The 19,681-nt window shown below is 44.3% G+C and overlaps 1 protein-coding gene across 1 annotated transcript in view; it reads left to right on the forward strand.

Moving 5' to 3' along the window:
- Window positions 1-19,681, forward strand: part of LOC309551104 (uncharacterized protein) — a gene marked incomplete at both ends in the record, with an annotated part of 215,915 nt that overhangs the window by 85,459 nt on the left and 110,775 nt on the right. The window contains 3 exons of the mRNA XM_082251550.1: window positions 17,636-17,668; window positions 17,758-17,844; window positions 18,757-18,860. Coding sequence (XP_082107676.1) covers window positions 17,636-17,668; window positions 17,758-17,844; window positions 18,757-18,860 — 224 coding nt within the window. The remainder of the gene's footprint in view (window positions 1-17,635; window positions 17,669-17,757; window positions 17,845-18,756; window positions 18,861-19,681) is intronic.

The following is a 19,681-nucleotide window of genomic DNA, read 5'->3' on the forward strand; positions in this document are numbered from 1 at the left end:
TGCATAAGGTACGGAAAAGTCCCGTGGGATCCATGCCTGGTTCATTTTAATGAACGTGAGCTTGTCCACATTGTCTCTGGACAGGCGGCTGCGCTTGTCTGTTATAACGCCCCCAGCCGTGCTAAATACCCGTTCAGATAATACACTGGCTGCAGGGCACGCCAGCACCTCCAAGGCGTAAAGGGCAAGCTCAAGCCATGTGCCCAATTTGGAGACCCAGAAGTTGAAGGGGGCAGACCCGTCATTCACTACATGTAGGCGTGTGCACACATACTGCTCCACCATGTTGGTAAAATGCTGCCTCCTGCTAAGACGTTCCATCTGAGCTGCTGGTGCTGCTGTTTGTTGTGGCGTGCTGACAAAGCTTTTCCACATTTCGGCCATGCTAACCCTGCCTTCTGAGGTGCTGGCGGTGCCCTGGTTGCGTTGGCGACCTCCTCCTCCTCCTCCTCTGCCTTGTGCTTCCACTGTGGCCCCGCTGTCAGATGGGAATGCCAGCAGCATGGCGTCTACCAGCGTGCGCTTGTACTCGCGCATCTTGCGATCGCGCTCCAGTGAGTGAATTAAGGACGGTACGTTGTCCTTGTAACGGGGATCCAGCAGCGTGGCCACCCAGTAATCAGCACAAGTTAGAATGTGGGCAACTCGGCGGTCGTTGTGGAGACACTGCAGCATGTAATCGCTCATGTGTGCCAGGCTGCCCAGAGGCAACGAAAGGCTGTCCTCTGTGGGAGGTGTATCGTCCGTGTCCTCTGTATCCCCCCAGCCACGCACCAGTGATGGCCATGAGCTGGCCTGGGTGCCACCCTGCTGTGAACATGGTTCCATCTCCTCCTCCAGCTCCTCCTCCTCCTCATCCTCCTCATCCTCCAGAACTGTGCCCCTGCTGGACAATTGCGTCCCTGGCGTTTGCGTGTGCAGGAACCCACCCTCGGAGCCCCTTGCGAATGACTGCCCTGAAAGCCTTGGAAATGTTACCTCTTCATCCTCCTCCTCCTCCTCATCCTGTGCCACATCCTCTTCCATCATCGCCCGAATTGTTTTTTCAAGGAGGCATAGAAGTGGGATAGTTAAGCTGAGAACGGCGTCATTGCCACTGGCCATGTTGGTGGAGTACTCAAAACAGCGCAACAAGGCACACAGGTCTCGCATGGAGGCCCAGTTAAATTAAATAGCGGAATAGAAAATATGATCCAAAAAAAGTGTATGTATATCACACGTACACAACCACACTGGGCCCCAATTACTATTGTTTGTACCCCTAAAAGGCTAGATGAGGAGTAGGGGGAGTATGGAACAGGCAGCACCCTCAAACCTTCAGAAGTATGAGATGAACCCCAACAACTTGGAAAGGTGGATCTCTCTCACACGTACCGACACAGACTATCCCGCAATTCAATTGATCCTCAAAGGTTTTTATTGAATAGCGGAATAGGAAATATGATCAAAAAAAGTGTATGTATCTCGCACGTACACAACCACACTAGGCCCCAATTACTATTGTTTGTACCCCTAAAAGGCTAGATGAGGAGTAGGGGGGGTATGGAACAGGCAGCACCCTCAAACCTTCAGAAGTATGAGATGAACCCCAACAACTTGGAAAGGTGGATCTCTCTCACACGTACCGACACAGACTATCCCCCAATTTAACTGATCCCCAAAGGTTTTTGATTAAATAGCGGAATAGAAAATATGATCCCAAAAAAGTGTATGTATATCACACGTACACAACCACACTGGGCCCCAATTACTATTGTTTGTACCCCTAAAAGGCTAGATGAGGAGTAGGGGGAGTATGGAACAGGCAGCACCCTCAAACCTTCAGAAGTATGAGATGAACCCCAACAACTTGGAAAGGTGGATCTCTCTCACACGTACCAACACAGACTATCCCCCAATTTAACTGATCCCCAAAGGTTTTTGATTAAATAGCGGAATAGAAAATATGATCCCAAAAAAGTGTATGTATATCACACGTACACAACCACACTAGGCCCCAATTACTATTGTTTGTACCCCTAAAAGGCTAGATGAGGAGTAGGGGGAGTATGGAACAGGCAGCACCCTCAAACCTTCAGAAGTATGAGATTGTGTTCACTGTACCCCACAAAGATTGAGTTCACTGCACCCCACAATGATTGTGTTCACTGCACCCCACAAAGATTGTGTTCACTGCACCTCACAAAGATTGTGTTCACTGTACCCCCCAAAGATTGTGTTCACTGCACCCCACAAAGATTCTGTTCACTGTACCCCACAAAGATTGTGTTCACTGCACCCCAAAAAGATTGTGTTCACTGCACCCCAAAAAGGATGTTGTTCACTGCACCCCAAAAAGGATGTTGTTCACTCCACCCCAAAAAGATTGTGTTCACTGCACCCCACAAAGATTGTGTTCACTGCACCCCAAAAAGATTGTGTTCACTGCACCCCAAAAATGATTTTGTTCACTGCACCCCAAAAAGGATTTTGTTCACTGCACCCCAAAAAGGATGTTGTTCACTCCACCCCAAAAAGATTGTGTTCACTGCACCCCAAAAAGATTGTGTTCACTGCACCCCACAAAGGATTTTGTTCACTGCACCCCAAAAAGATTGTGTTCACTGCACCCCAAAAAGGATGTTGTTCACTGCACCCCAAAAAGGATTTTGTTCACTGCACCCCAAAAAGATTGTGTTCACTGCACCCCACAAAGGATTTTGTTCACTGCACCCCACAAAGATTGTGTTCACTGCACACCAAAAAGGATTGTGTTCACTGCACCCCAAAAAGATTTTGTTCACTGCACCCCAAAAAGATTGTGTTCACTGCAGCCCAAAAAGATTGTGTTCACTGCAGCCCAAAAAGATTGTGTTCACTGCAGCCCAAAAAGATTGTGTTCACTGCAGCCCAAAAAGATTGTGTTCACTGCAGCCCAAAAAGATTGTGTTCACTGCAGCTCACACACAGAAAAATGGATGTGGATCACTGACACCTGCCTATCTCCAATCCCACACCACACAGCAATATCGATTGTAGTTTGTAGAACACAGTTTCCCTAAAATTCAGCAGACTCTGTCCCTAACAGGATTGAGAAGAGATCGTAGATCAGGATTGAGTGCAGATTCACCCCACCCCCCACACAGCAATATCGATTGTAGTTTGTAGAAGACACTGACCCTATAATTCAGCAGACTCTATCCCTAAAATGCCTACAACTCGCCCTGCCTAAACACTCCGACCTGTCCCTCAATTCTATCCGGACACAAATGGTTTTTTCCTGCCTATCTTTCCCTAATCAGCAGCCAGCACGTTGATGTGTGCTCTGTCCCTGAATCTAAGCAGCATAATGACGCCGCTGCGGCTGCCTCGAACTTATAAAGACTTGGTCACATGCTTCAGACGGCCAATCACAGCTACTGAGACATTTGCAGGCATGGCTGGGATGGCTTAAGGCACACCAGTTAAACGATTGTTGATTGGCTGTTGAAAGCCCGCCATGAAAAGAGCGCCAAAGCATGCAAAACCCGGAAATAAAACGACCGAACACGGATTTTTACCCGAACATACAGTAAAGTGTCCGTGTCCGTGTTCGGGTACAAAAAATCCAATTATTCGGTACGAACACGAATAATACAGTCCGTGTTCGCTCAACACTAGTCACCACCCATCATGGAAGAATAACATTCCGAGAGGCCAGTTTAATAGGTTGAGGAGAAACTGTTCTAAAGATAGTGAGTACCTCTCTCAGGGAGTCCATATGTCTCAAAAATTTCTAGAGAAAGGGTATCCATCTGGGTTGGTTAAGAAGGCGTTTGACGAACAGATTGTTTCCAGCCGTCCCAAGGAATCTGTAGCGTCCAATAAGAACACCAATGGCGTTAGGTTTATCACAACCTTCAATGACCAATTCTCTTTAATTGGTAAAATTATAAAGAAACATTTTAACATTCTAAAATTAGATCAAAGATTGGCTCCCCTTTTACCACCTACACCTCAGATCACCTTCCGCAGGGCCAGAACGGTAAAAAACATTCTGGCACCAAGCAAACTCAAGAGCACAACGACTGGCCCCCTATCGGACATTAGAACATTCTTTGACAATCGAACAGGGGTGTTCCAATGCAGGAAGAGGGGTTGTCTAACATGCCAGTTCATCCAACATGGACGGACCATGATCTGCGATGGGTCAGGCAGGGAATACCAGATCAAGCAGTTCATCACTTGCTCCACTGACTATGTGGTGTACGTTTTGAAGTGCCCATGTAATTTATTATATGTAGGACGGACTATAAGAACAATGCGAACCCGAATAGGTGAACACCGGAGGTTAATCCACAAAGGGTGCGATAAACATAGCGTCCCTCGCCACTTCCTACAAGTCCACAAAAAAGATCTTAAGGCGCTTGAGGTAATGGCTATAGAATCCATCCCTAAAGGCACCTTGACTGACAATGAGAGATTCTCCCTCCTATGTAAGAGGGAGACTTTTTGGATATTTAAATTTGGGTCTTTGGCCCCTGGGGGCTTGAATGAGGAGTTGGAGGTACACACAATTGTGTAATCTGTCTGTGGGTTTTTTTTTTTTTTTTTAATGCGTTTTTATTATGCATTTTTTTTTTCTTTGTTATACATATATTTCATCATTGTTGTTGTTGTCCTTGCATCCGGTCATTTTTGTTTCTATTTTGCATTTATTTATTTATTTTTTTATGCATTTTTATTATGCGTTTTTTTTTTTTTTTTTATTTATTTTGGCGTTTTTTTTATTATTTTTTTTTTTTTTTATTATTCTTTCTCATATCTGCAGTTTTATGTTTGTACCAGTACTGAATGCATATGTCCACTAGCATTACCAACTGTTTATGCAGTAGCAATTGCTTTTATCTATGTTCCTTTTTAAAAAATCTTTTATAAGAGTGGATGTTGAGGGGTTAATGATGATATCGAGACACTGGGTGCCCGCCCCCTCCTCCACCTTAAATGTTCAGGTTGCTGTTCCTCCCGTGACTTTGACAAAGCACAGCAGTGCGAAACATGTCGTCACGGCAACTCTGATGCTTTCCAGGCCAGGTCCCGACGCTTGCTGACGCCGCTTACGAGTAGCGGCCTCCGCTGTGGATACCTCTGGTTGGCGGCTCCGCGGCACGTCTATACTGCTTCAGTGCGAGCAGCCACACTATCGGGTGGGAGGAAGCCACGCCACCTTACCGGCTGGTCCGGTCTGCTTTTGGCACATAAGATCCTTCTCCCTTATGCCTGGTTCCCTGCTGTGATCATCTACACAGTTCCGGCTCACCCAGCAGCTCGGTCATCCTGTGACCCCCAGCAACGCCACAGATCTGGTTTGGAATACATTTTATTATGTTTTAATCATCTTGTGGATCTTTGGCACAGTAAGCATCCCCTTGAGGCCGGATTTTCCTGCCACTCCTTGTCCCATTCTAAATGATCCCGCATTGACCTAGCCTTTGGCTCGGATCTAGTTCACACCCTCACACCCGAGGTTACTTATTTAGCCAGGGGCCTATCCGATCATTCCCCGGTACAGGTTTGTCTTTGTTTCCCAGGGACCAGGCTGCCTATGCACTGGAAGCGGAATCCGTTTTGGCTGCCACTGTTCTCGGATCATGCCTCATTCAATACCCACCTGGAACATTTTTTTACTGACAACAGACACTCTGCAGCTCATGGTGTGGTGTGGGACGGTATGAAGGCGTTTTTACGGGGTTTATGCATTAAAAAGGTGTCTACTATTAAATCTAAGAGTCGGCGCTGGGCACAGGATGCCAGTGAGGCAGTGCTTCGCGCCGAACCTGATTACTTAAACTCCCCCACGTCAGACTCTGAGGGCTGCTGGTTGGAAGAACAGAGTTTCTTTCGCTCTGTACAACAACAGCAGGTGGACCATAAGCGTTTCTTCACATCTCAGGCTCATTTTGAAGAGGGGGAGAAAACCGGTCACATACTTGCTCTTATTTCCCGGGCGCAGCGCCCTCCATCAATAATCCATCGGTTGGTTCTTCCTCCAGCTCGGGTGGTCGATGACACGGCTGATTTCTTGCAGGGATTCCGGTCTTTTTTTTGAGGATCTGCACTCCTCCAAGGTGTCTTATGACCCGGAGGACCTACAGACCTTCCTTCGGGAGCTTCAGTTGCCACAGGTTTCCACTAGAGAACAAACTATGCTGGACTCCCCCATTAAGTTGGAGGAACTCCAGGAGGCTTTGGCATCGTTCCCCAAATCTAAATCGCCGGGGACGGATGGGATCACTGTTGAGCTGTAAAAAACCTTTGGTGGGGTCTTGCTGCCTGAGCTGCTTACCATTATTCAGGCCTCTTTTGAAGAGGGGGAGCTCCCCCGATCTATGTATGAAGCGGTGGTGGTGGTTCTTTTAAAGCCCGGGAAGGATCCGACTCGTCCTGAATCTTATAGACCAATCTCTTTATTGCCCACTGATTTGAAATTACTAGCTAAAGTGTTGGCTACCCGCTTGTCTAAGGTGATTGCTAAATTGGTTCATGGGGACCAGTCTGGGTTTATACCGGGCAGGTCCACAGCTACCAACATTCGTAGATTATACTTGAATATGCAGTTACCTCCAGATAACTGTGGTCATAGAGCGATACTATCACTTGATGCTGCTAAAGCCTTCGATAGCGTGGAGTAGCAGTACCTATGGGCGGCCCTTGAGCGCTTTGGCTTCGGTCCCTCCTTTATTAAATGGATTAAATTGCTGTATAGGGCACCTACAGCCTGTCTCCGGGTTAACAATTTCTCAGTTGTTCCCCTTTACACAGGGGCACTAGGCAGGGGTGCCCGCTGTCGCCCCTGCTGTTTTCCCTAGCTGTGGAGCCCCTGGCAGCGGCTGTCAGGGCCGACTGGCTATCATTGGTTTTCGAAGGGGTGCGGGAGAAGACAAAATTGCATTATATGCTGATGACGCGCTATTATTTTTAGGTGACACCTCGGGTTCTCTGGTTGCGTTGATGCACCTGATTGGCAGATTCGGATGCTTCTCGGGCTTTCAGATCAACTGGTACAAATGTGTCTTGCTGCCGCTGGACCCCCTTGAGGTCGCATTACCCCCTGTGGCGTCGCAGATTCTGGTGGTGGACCGGTTCCGCTATTTGGGAGTGGTGATCCACCCTGATCTGGGGCAATATATTAAACTTAATGTTCTCCCTCTACTGCATAAGTTCCGAGAGAAGTTGGCCAGCTGCCTCTGTCGGTGGTTGGCAGATGCAATCTGATCAAGATGATTTGGAATCCGCAGTTGCTGTATGTATTGCATAACGCACCGGTGTGGATCCCCATTCACATTTTCAAACAATTCAACACGGTCTACCGTGCGCTCATTTGGAGAAAACAGTCACCTAGAATTTGTTTAGAGACACTTCAGGAGGCTAAGGATAGTGGCGGATTGGCTGTACCAAACCCCTACTATTATTTCTTGTCGTCCCAGCTGCAACACGTTACAGGTTGGTTACTGGACAGTGACTCTGATCCTGTCAGGTGGGTCATCCAGACGCATCTGGCAGGTGGGGCGCTGGTGGAACCCTTGGAAGCAGGCGTCCTGCGGGACTCTCCTGGCTGTCCCACCCTGGTGCTCCTTGATAGGATTTGGCAGAGAGCTAAGAAACATTTTGCTTATGATGGTTTCTCAAAGTACTCCCGCATTATAAACAATGCTAATTATCCCGAATTGGATAAACTACGGAGCTCTCTGAGATGGGACGGTTATGGAGTGCGATTTATCTCGCAGTTGTACAGGGGAGTGTTCTTAAGGACTTCCAAACTATTCGTGATGAGTTTGGACTACCCAACTCCCTCTTTTCTCAGTACTTGCAGCTGCGGCACGCTCTTACCTCCCAGTCTCTCCCTGGGGTCTATGCCACCCTGTTATACGTATTAATTTGGTGAGCTCTACAGTTAAAAAGGGGCAAATCTCCTCACTATACACAGCTTTTATGGAACAAATTTCTAGGGCTATGTCATTTAAATGCAGGGAGGCTTGGGCTGAGGATCTGGGTCCCATCTCCTCTGAGGAGTGGACTGGCATTCTAGATAATATACTTAGGGTCTCTTTGTCCTCTTCGCAAAAGCGTACGCAACTTTTTATTTTACATCGCACGTATAGGACTCCGCAGCGCTTGCATAGCTGGCAAAGGAGGGATTCCCCCCATTGCTCCCGATGCAAGGTGCACACAGGCGACCTGTTGAACATGCTTTGGAGGTGCCCGAAGTTGCATCGCTACTGGCATGCAGTTATGCGCTCAATTAATGACATTTGGAGGTTGAATCTGCCTGTGGAACCGAAACTGTGTATTCTGGGATGGCTGGATGAAGAGCTCTATCCTCCTACGGTACATACTGCGGTCCTCGGGGTTCTTTTTCTTGCCAGGAAACTGATGTATTTCCGCCCTCGCACCTTCTCATACTGAGTGGATAGAGGAAGTTAAGGTGCTCCTGAATAGGGAACATCTTACATATAAACACAGAGGGAATGCGCTGAAATTTGATCGCAACTGGGGCCCTTGGCTTGACGTTCCAGGCCTAGCTCCCCTTCATCTGGTTTCTAACAGGCTTATGGGAGGGGTACTTTCCTCAACATAGTATGGCCGTGTGTTTTACTTTTCTGATCAGGCAGACAAGGGGGGACTCTGCTCGATGCTCCCCATATTTAATTTGAGTTTGCTAGCAGGACACTATTATTAGCGCCCTCCCTGTAGGTAGTTCACTAGAATTCCCCTGTTTTGTTTTGCTGTTGGCGATGGCGTCATTCTGTATACTTTGGTGGTTGATAAGTATCATGCATAAATTGTAGAGATAATGCTACAGTACACTGATCATTGGGTGTGTTTTTGCATCATTTTCTATTGGTCCTTGTTCCTTATGATGTTATCACTGCTTATTCTAGGCTACTCTGACTATTTATGCAATCTTGATGCTTTATCGCCTGTTTGTTGGTTTTGTTTTTGTGCTGTTTAAGAAATGTTTTTTGGATCTTAGCTGGAAGGGAAAGAAATAGTTTCTGCCACCATCCCGAGAGTATAGTTTGTCGATTTGTGGTGCCTCAAGTCAAGTATGGGATTTTAAGGGCAGGAGTAAGGCGAGTAAACAGTAGTAGTACAATTTGTAGATAAAATTTATTCACATGTATAATTATATACAGAGATTTGAGTGAATTAATGGGTAAAGTCCCATTGTGATAGTGAAGAGAAAAGAGTAGTAGGTGTGGTTACACGTGAAAATAGTGACTTAGACAAGAAAGGTAGATGGTCCTGCTCTGCTGTTCCTCATATCAAAGAATGGGAAATGGTTGCAGAGAGGGGCCTGATCGGTATTCCAACATGTTTCGGCCCAGTAGCGGCCTTTATCAAGGATGTTACCGATTCTAGGAATAAGTACAGTGAATTGTCAGAAATAGTAGCATATATTTGCTCAAGTTTAAGTTATATATAGAATAGTAGATAAACATACATATTTTTTGTCCACTTTCTGGAGTATTGCTTTCCCAGACTTTTTCCAGGAGCTGCAGGAACAATGCTGTATTGGGTGAGAAAAGTGCGGTATAGTTGTAGTTGGAGCCACAGGTGAAACAACCTGAAGAGTTGTTGGTAATAAGTAGTATAAAAATAATAATAATAATAATAATTACTTCTTGGGCCACGTTTTTTCTGGTCCAATGTAGTTCAATGTGGCTATAGTGTATAACTTTCCACATTGATGGAGATCATCTGTGGTGTTTGCACATTGATGGGAGTCATCTGAGGTGCAAGATATATAAGAAAGATGCATAGTAAAGTAAAGGATGGTTTGAGGTAAAAATAAATAAACATCCTTGAATGCAGTACTGAGGGTTTGAAAAGTAAGGACTTGGTGGAGAGATGTTGGTACATCTTTTCAAGTCTATGCTTACGTTTTGTAGAAGGTATTGGTATGGTGTTGCAGCATGTTGCCTCCAGGTCCTGTCCTCCTGCGATCCGGGAGAGACTGAGGATCTGGAGGTGTTCCCCGGCCTTTTAAAGGCTGTCGCACATGCGCAGTGATGCGCTGTGTGACGCCTATGGGCGGTGTCCGTGGTCTGACGTGAGATGCGTCTGCACGCGGCAGATGCGGCATCCCTTGTAGCCGTGCGGACGTGCCCCTGCGGCCGCCGACACGGAAGAAAGCCAATAAATCCCAAGGGGGATAGTGGAGGGTGCAGGACCGACCGATTGGCTTAAAAATGCCCCGATCCAAAAGGGGAATCGGGGCTTTCCGTGCCGGGAGTTCCTGGAGTGCAGGAAATAAGCAAAAGAAGTGGATGAACAGTGTCATGACAGTATATGTACAGACGTGTAAATACCAATTAAGTACATATGAGGAAGATTAAATAAATAAACAAGATATAATATATATTGATATATATAGTTGCAGCAATATAATCATGAAGGGAGAGGGGATGTGAGACGGTCTGGATAGGGTCCGAGTAGGGAGGGTATTCTATGGTCAGGTATCCCGGTATCATGTTTTCGGCATGTATTGGGGAGTAGGATGGCCAAAAAATGGCCAATTGTAGGTTGGTCTAAATGGAGGTGGATTTCCTTGGTATGAGTTTAGTCTTTTTTGCCGGAAGAGAAACCTGGGAGGAATGGACGATAACTTTGGGCTTCATTTAGCCCTGGTGGGATGGTGGCCTTGAGAAGAGTAATCCAACGCATTTCTAGTTGTAATAACGTTTTGTTCCAGTCCCCCCCACGTAGTGGGATGTGGATCCTGTCCAGGGCCATGAAGTTGATTTTGGGCATTTTATAGTTGTGGTTGTCCCTTACGTGTCTGCCTAAAGGCACATAGAAATTGCCAATGTGCATGGTTTGGAGGTGTTGGTTGACCCTCTTCCCAAATTCCTGTCGGGTCTTTCCTATGTAGAAGGACCCGCATTCGCAGGTCATCATGTATATTATTCCTTTGGTTTTGCAGTTGCAAAAGTGCTTGGGTTGAAATGGTTCTCCGTTCGGTAAGATAGTATTAGTTATTTGGCGGATGACAGGGCATTGGGCGCAGTCTCCGCATGGAAAGGTGCCTTTGTTCTTGCATGGGTCTCTTTTTGATCCTTCCTGGAATTCACTACGTACCAGTTGTTGTTGGAGGGAGCCTGCTTTCCTAAAAGTAATAGGTGGGTGGTGTGGTAGGAACTTCGAGGTGCTGGGTTCTTCCATGAGGATGGGCCAATTCTTAGTAAAGATGTTTCTAATTTCCTGGTGTTCGTTGGTGAATCTGATGATGATGCGAGTATCAATTCCGGTTTTGCTGGATTGCTTGTTTTTGAAGAGAAGCATTTCTCTATCTTTGTTGTTGGCCCGATTGTATGCCTTGCGTAGAGAGGTTTTGGTGTAGCCTCTTTCTAGGAATCGGGAAGTGAGTGCATCAGCTTCCAATTTGAAGTTGGCTGGGTCATTACAATTTCTCTTGATTCTGAGGTATTGGCTATAGGGTATGGAGTGAATGAGGGGTTGTGGATGAAAGCTTGAGGCATGAAGAATGGAATTGCCTGCTGTCTCCTTTCTATAGAGAGTGGTGGAGATTTTTCCTGTGGGGTCTTTATATATTAGGGTATCAAGAAACGATATTTGATGTTTGTTATATGACATTGTGAAAAACATATTGTATTCGTTTTGATTCATCTTGGTTAATAACTCAAGTATCATGTGTTCTGGTCCGTTCCAAATAATCAATATATCGTCAATATATCTTTGCCATATGAGAATCTTGTCAGTATAGATGGTGTTTACTTCACTTGATAGAAATTCTTGCTCCCATGAGCCTAAGTAAATATTGGCGTACGAGGGCGCGCAGCTGGTTCCCATCGCAACCCCGCACGTTTGGATGTAGTAGTTGCCACCGAATGTGAAGACATTATAATTGAGTATGTATTGTAGCATGTCTGTGATGAACAGGTTGAATTTTTGATCACGTTGATTGTGGCAGCGAAGTGTTTTTTCGATAATTTGTATTCCTTTGGTGTGAGGTATGTTGTTGTATAAAGATTCCACGTCAATCGTGATTAGGTAGGTTTCTTCTGGTATGGTGATGTCATTAAGTATCCTGAGAAGATGAAGTGTGTCTTGAGTATAAGAAGGCAGGTCTTTGACATGAGGGCGTAAGTATCGGTCAATAACTTTACTCATGGACTCTGAGATGCTTCCATTCCCGGATATAATCGGTCTTCCAGGTGGGTCATCCATGTTTTTATGCAGTTTGGGTAGTGCATATAATGTCGGAGTTTTGGGGTGTGGTGTCCTTATATATTCCCATAGGTTCTGGGAAATGGTACCTTCCCGGAATGCATTATCCACTTTGGTGTAGAAGATTTGATCATATGATTTGATCATAATTGGGGCAATCTGTTTGTAGCATTTGGTGTTAGAGAGTATTGTGTGGCACATATTTTTGTATTTTTCTTTGCTCATAACAACTACATTGCCTCCTTTGTCAGATGGCTTGATGATAATTGTGTCGTTATTTTTGAGTTCTTGAAGAGCTCGTTTTTGTTTGTTGGTCAGGTTAGACATATGTTTTTTCTCTCTGATTGCTTCTATGTCTTTTGTGGTTTGTCGCACAAACAGTGCGATTGCTGGGTTGGTGTTAAAGGAAGGGAATTTATTTGATTTCTTTTTGAAAGTAGGTATGTCTGTAGTTGCTTCTGGTTCCTCATTGTCAGAGTCTTGGTCTGGTTCACTGGGATCATCCCAGTCATCTAGGTCACTTTCTTGGAGTAGTAGGTTGAGGTCCCGGATGGCTCTGAACTCAGCCGCTGTAAGTGTAGGTGTGGCTTGTGGTTGGGGTTGTTTGTGATAAAGAGTTTTGAGTAGTAGATTTCTGGCAAATAAGTTGACGTCTTTAATGGTTTCAAACTTGTCTAGGCATGTATTAGGACAAAAGGAAAGGCCTAGAGATAGCACTTCATTTTGTTCCTTGGTTAGTATGTGGGATGATAGGTTTATTACCGTTTTTCTTCCTCCTGTTTCTTCTCCGATTGGTGTTTCCTGGGGGGTTTGGGGTTCGTTTTCCCTAAAAAAACACTCTGTTGTTTCTGGTCGACCTTTGATCGTGTAAACATGTTGTAGGCTTTGGGGGGTTGGTCTGTGTTCCCTGATTGTGTGGTTTGTTCATATGCCATATTGGTTCCTTGGAAATGGGGTTCATTTTCCTGAGTGTTTTCCTCATCTGTTCTACGTTGTGGTTCTTGTTGTTTTGGAGGTGGTCCTCTTCTATTTCTATGATAGTCAGGGCCAGAATTATATGAGGATGAGTCTGATGAATAATAATGTTGTCCTGTTTTATCTGAAGGTCTGCCATATTGGGTTCTGCGGTTGGTTCGTTGATTTGTCCATTTGTAAGCTCTGCCTTGGGCGAAAGCATTCTTGTCCCGCCAGTATTTTCTTTCTTTTTTCCGTAAGATGTCCTTTCCATATTCTTCCAGGTGTGATTTAAGTTTGTTTTCCTGTTCACTGTATAATTGAGCTTTTTTGAGAGGGGCCAGTTGTTCGTAGGTTTTTTTGATGTCAAGATCTAGGGTTTTTATTTGTCTCAGATATTCTTCTTGTAGAAGAATCATTAAGTTCCTAGAACATTCATTAAGTTGGTTTTCCCATTCTTTCTTAAGTTGAGTTGTGACATTTTCCATAGTGGGAAAAATTTGGATTCTTAATCCCACCGGGTTGATCTTCTCGCTAATATAGCGTTCAAATGTTTTAATGTGCCAGTGTAGTGCCGACTTTCTCTCCAAGTGTTTTTGTAATGTTCGGAATAATGCCAAGATGTCGGATTCTGTTTGTTCTTTGGCTTTGAAGCTGGTGTGGATGCCTGACATAAGAGTCTCCCATTCATCACCAACCAGGTCCCCCACATCTTTTTCTCCTTCTTCTTCGGTCATCCTCGCTGAGTAAAAGGAGGATGTTGCTTTAAGAGACAGGCAATCAACAGGGCTTAGCTGAGACTGTGGATAGTACCACAGCGCAAGCTATGTTTGCCTGGGAGTAGTAGGTTTGGTGCTATTGCTGCTTAGCGACCATAAAATAAGTTTGTAAAATAATAAGTATTTCCAGAGATCCGTGAGGCTGTGGATGTGTTATCCATCCGGGGTATTAGTTGAAGAAATGTTTTTTGGATCTTAGCTGGAAGGGAAAGAAATAGTTTCTGCCACCATCCCGAGAGTATAGTTTGTCGATTTGTGGTGCCTCAAGTCAAGTATGGGATTTTAAGGGCAGGAGTAAGGCGAGTAAACAGTAGTAGTACAATTTGTAGATAAAATTTATTCACATGTATAATTATATACAGAGATTTGAGTGAATTAATGGGTAAAGTCCCATTGTGATAGTGAAGAGAAAAGAGTAGTAGGTGTGGTTACACGTGAAAATAGTGACTTAGACAAGAAAGGTAGATGGTCCTGCTCTGCTGTTCCTCATATCAAAGAATGGGAAATGGTTGCAGAGAGGGGCCTGATCGGTATTCCAACATGTTTCGGCCCAGTAGCGGCCTTTATCAAGGATGTTACCGATTCTAGGAATAAGTACAGTGAATTGTCAGAAATAGTAGCATATATTTGCTCAAGTTTAAGTTATATATAGAATAGTAGATAAACATACATATTTTTTGTCCACTTTCTGGAGTATTGCTTTCCCAGACTTTTTCCAGGAGCTGCAGGAACAATGCTGTATTGGGTGAGAAAAGTGCGGTATAGTTGTAGTTGGAGCCACAGGTGAAACAACCTGAAGAGTTGTTGGTAATAAGTAGTATAAAAATAATAATAATAATAATAATTACTTCTTGGGCCACGTTTTTTCTGGTCCAATGTAGTTCAATGTGGCTATAGTGTATAACTTTCCACATTGATGGAGATCATCTGTGGTGTTTGCACATTGATGGGAGTCATCTGAGGTGCAAGATATATAAGAAAGATGCATAGTAAAGTAAAGGATGGTTTGAGGTAAAAATAAATAAACATCCTTGAATGCAGTACTGAGGGTTTGAAAAGTAAGGACTTGGTGGAGAGATGTTGGTACATCTTTTCAAGTCTATGCTTACGTTTTGTAGAAGGTATTGGTATGGTGTTGCAGCATGTTGCCTCCAGGTCCTGTCCTCCTGCGATCCGGGAGAGACTGAGGATCTGGAGGTGTTCCCCGGCCTTTTAAAGGCTGTCGCACATGCGCAGTGATGCGCTGTGTGACGCCTATGGGCGGTGTCCGTGGTCTGACGTGAGATGCGTCTGCACGCGGCAGATGCGGCATCCCTTGTAGCCGTGCGGACGTGCCCCTGCGGCCGCCGACACGGAAGAAAGCCAATAAAAAACGTGGCCCAAGAAGTAATTATTATTATTATTATTATTTTTATACTACTTATTACCAACAACTCTTCAGGTTGTTTCACCTGTGGCTCCAACTACAACTATACCGCACTTTTCTCACCCAATACAGCATTGTTCCTGCAGCTCCTGGAAAAAGTCTGGGAAAGCAATACTCCAGAAAGTGGACAAAAAATATGTATGTTTATCTACTATTCTATATATAACTTAAACTTGAGCAAATATATGCTACTATTTCTGACAATTCACTGTACTTATTCCTAGAATCGGTAACATCCTTGATAAAGGCCGCTACTGGGCCGAAACATGTTGGAATACCGATCAGGCCCCTCTCTGCAACCATTTCCCATTCTTTGATATGAGGAACAGCAGAGCAGGACCATCTACCTTTCTTGTCTAAGTCACTATTTTCACGTGTAACCACACCTACTACTCTTTTCTCTTCACTATCACAATGGGACTTTACCCATTAATTCACTCAAATCTCTGTATATAATTATACATGTGAATAAATTTTATCTACAAATTGTACTACTACTGTTTACTCGCCTTACTCCTGCCCTTAAAATCCCATACTTGACTTGAGGCACCACAAATCGACAAATTGTTTTTGTGCTGTATTGTGTGAAAAAAATTCAATAAAAATAATCTGATTAAAAAAAGGTCAGGGGCCATGTCAGAAATATATTTAGACCATACCTGTAACAAAGTGTGAGAGGAGCTGGCATTCAGGTGGACAGAGAGCTTCAAGTAGAGAACTGATATAGAGCTGGATTCCTGCCTGAGCACACTGTCGATTAACCCCTTCCGCACTGCTCACTAGAGCTGTACTGCGGCAAAGTGGCTCAATAACGTCTGGCGACGTAGACCTACGTCACCAGACATTCCCCCTTCTCGCCACCGGAGGCTCGCTCCTGCTGTATTCAGTCACAGCGGGAGTCGGGCCAGTGGAGGTGCGGCGGTGATCACCGCTGCTCTTCCCCGATCATCGGGGAATCGAGTGTGGAGATTTTTTACACAAGCTGGCGGATCTCCTAAGTGACAGGCAGGGTCAGACTAGGAGGGGACTATGTGACAGGCAGGTTCAGATTGCAGGGTTCAGCATAGCTCAACCTACGATCTGTCCTTCTGTCACATAGTCCCCTCCCCCCACATACGTCAGTAAGCACAGGCATACATTAACCCCTTGATCACCGATAAAAATTAACCCCTTCCCTGCCAGTGAAAAAAAACACCAAAAATGACAGAAATCTTTCCCTTAGTTAGTAAACACAATAATTATTGCAATTGCAATTTTTTTTACCAAACATAGGTAGCAGAAAACAAATTGGCCAAAAATTTAAAAAAATTTAGATTTTTACATTTTTTTGGGGGGGAATTTCATATAAAAAAATGTGAAATATATTGTTATTTTTTTAAAAATTTACGCTCTTTTTTTGTTTATAGCGCAAAAAGTAAAAATTGCACAGGTGATCAAATACCACCAAAAGAAAGCTCTGTTTGTGGGAAAAAAAGGATGTCAATTTCGTTTGGGTACGGCGTCGCACGTCCGCGCAATTGTCAGTTAAAATCGCACAGTGCCGAATCACAAAAAGTGGCTCAGACGTAAGACAGCAAAATCCTCCGGTGGTAAAGTGGTTAATGATGTATGAAGAGAAGAGGCTGCAAGCCCTAATATAGTCCATCAGTTGCCAATGGTAAAAAATATGCTGGGGGAAGAGGGGTTAGGAGAAATTAATGGAAAAGGCTTTTATCTGACAACTATCAGAACAAAAATGGCCTGCTACCATTTTTTCTTTAGAATGTTAGGGGCATACTTAATATCCACAAAACCGATTGTGTTTAGGTGGATCTGTAGTCAGCACTATCTGTGATGCAAGGCTGCTGAGCAGTAAAGGAGAAAATTGGCAGAAGGGCTAGATAAAGATAAAGATAAAGGTAAAGATAAAGATAAAGATAAAGATAAAGAAGAGGATATTACTCACCTATGGTTGAGGAAGCAAGGCAGATCAGAGAATGGAAGAAGAAACATGGCCAGAGCAGCGGAGTGTTAGGACCAGCAATAGGGGACATTTGAGAAGTGTTGGTTGAAATTTGGAATGTAAGGATGGTAAAAGAACAACAATTTGGAACGATCTATGAGACTCCATGACAGATCTCCATTGAAACCCATTCTATGTTTCTGTAATATGGTGCAACTAATGTACTTGTGTTACGTGGACTATTTCTCTACTTCAGCCCTCAGCAAGAGTAAACATCAAGTGCCATTCTCCTGTAACACCTGTGTCCTCATATCTTTTCTCTAGGTCAAGTTGGTGGAATATCTGGACTTGCTCAAGGTATCCTGATAAGGCCACCGAAAATAGTCCTCATCATAGGCCTAGAGCTCTTCCCTGATTGGCTGATTTAGTGTATAAAAGCTGAGCAGGTCTTACCATCATCTACTCAACCAAGAAAAACAGAATGACAACCCTGTGGATCCTGTCCTGTCTGGCCCTGCTCAGCGGAGCATATGGTGAGTACACGTACTTTTTGTGCTACATTGTAATATAAATTATAATTCATAAAACTTTGCATTTTAAAACATATTTTGCAGATAGAGTTATACACATAGATTCATAGCGTGCATGGAAAGCCTAGTTGATTGGTCTGTTTTTATCAAGGATGTGTGGAGGATGAAGTCTAGGGGTGGCCATTTAAAGTTTTATTGCCAGTAGAACTTGGGGTTGGGGTTTTTGAGTGATGTGGGATTCTCCAAAATGTCAGATATTGTTGGCAGAGGACACTTCCCTCGCAGTAGGAACAGACTACAATTCACAGCTGGGGATCAGGAAATAATTGGAGCACAGGTAAAGGCAGACTGGAACAGTGCACGATTCAAGGCTGGGGACCATGAAGTAGCTTGAGAACGAGTAAAGAGGCTCTACTCATAGGATCCTGGAACACAGTCAGTCCATATGTGCCACCTCTGGTAAAGTAGTCCAGTATTCAGTACAATGGGCTCCAGGAGCAAACAATCTCATCCTTCCTCACAGCTCACAGATTCATCCACTGGGGGGGGGGGGAAAAGACAATCTACTCAGGGCTCCAGGAAATTTACCAGCATCCCAGCCACCATCTGGGCACTCCTCCCCAGAAATTGGCTAGGCGCTACAGAATACTCAGGCTAAACATATGAAATCTACCTTCGTAATTTCCAGAAACCTCTTTTAGAGACAGGGGAAAGCAATCAAACCCTCTGCTTACAGAGCAAGCCAAAAACTAATTTTACCTAACAGCCAAACTAAGTGGGTGCTACAGTTAAATAAAATGCTAATTATGAATGTAAGTAGACAAGATACTGACTTAACATATATTGTTTTATATTGTATAGTGTATAGTATACAGTAAATTGTATACATTGTTTAAATATAAATGTTTTCCCCAGGCTGTGGTGTTCCCGCCATCAAGCCCATTATCTCCGGCTATGCTAGGATTGTGAACGGTGAGAATGCCGTCTCTGGATCTTGGCCCTGGCAGGTGTCTCTTCAGGTAAGACCAAAAGTTCTTTGTTGTGCCTTGTCATTCTGGTCCAGAACCTTATCATACAATGTAAGAGAGGAACTAGGAAGGGTTTTGCACCCCCACCCTCTGGATTTATAGATTAAATACAGCCTCTGCAACCAAAGCATCATTTTTATTGTCTCTGATTTCCGATAGGTCATTTTACAGAAACTAGACAGCATAACATTATATCATTATTATACCAAGTATCTGACCACCATGTTTCATGTGACCTTAACATTTTTAAATGTTTGCTCTTTGCCATCCAATACTCTGACCGAAGCTTTGGCCACCCAATGTTGGGCTAAACTTAAAAATATGAGGCTAGTGCTCTAAGTTTTAGATGAAGTGGGAATGGGTTTAGAACCCTTGCCAAGTTTTTAATTGCAATACGAGACAGAAAGTGAGAAGAAATAAAAAAATTGGAAATGGTCTCCATGAGGGGGGGGGGGGGGGGATCAACTCCCATGACAGCCCTCTAGAACGGGAATTCTGTTTACTTTGGGGAGACTTCCTTTCATTTCCCGCTGTGTCTCCAGGACACACAGAGCCATTATTAACCTAATAGGAGTTTAACCCTTCCCTATCCTAAAAAGTGCATAGACTTTAACAGTCTAATTTTTTTATACATCTGTTGATGGCCACAGGGCAAATGTCCTTTCTCCATTTATTACCATGACTCTTCTGTGGCTGATGGGAAAAGTGTGCATTCACAACAGTCAACTTTAGGATTCTTTGGTTTTAGAGTTGTGATAAGGTCTACCAGGTAGTTGCCCTTTACTGTCCCCTATAGATTGCACCCAAAATGC

The sequence above is a fragment of the Pelophylax lessonae genome, assembly GCF_965119305.1.
Source record: "Pelophylax lessonae genome assembly, chromosome: 1".
In the NCBI taxonomy this organism is placed as follows: domain Eukaryota; kingdom Metazoa; phylum Chordata; class Amphibia; order Anura; family Ranidae; genus Pelophylax; species Pelophylax lessonae.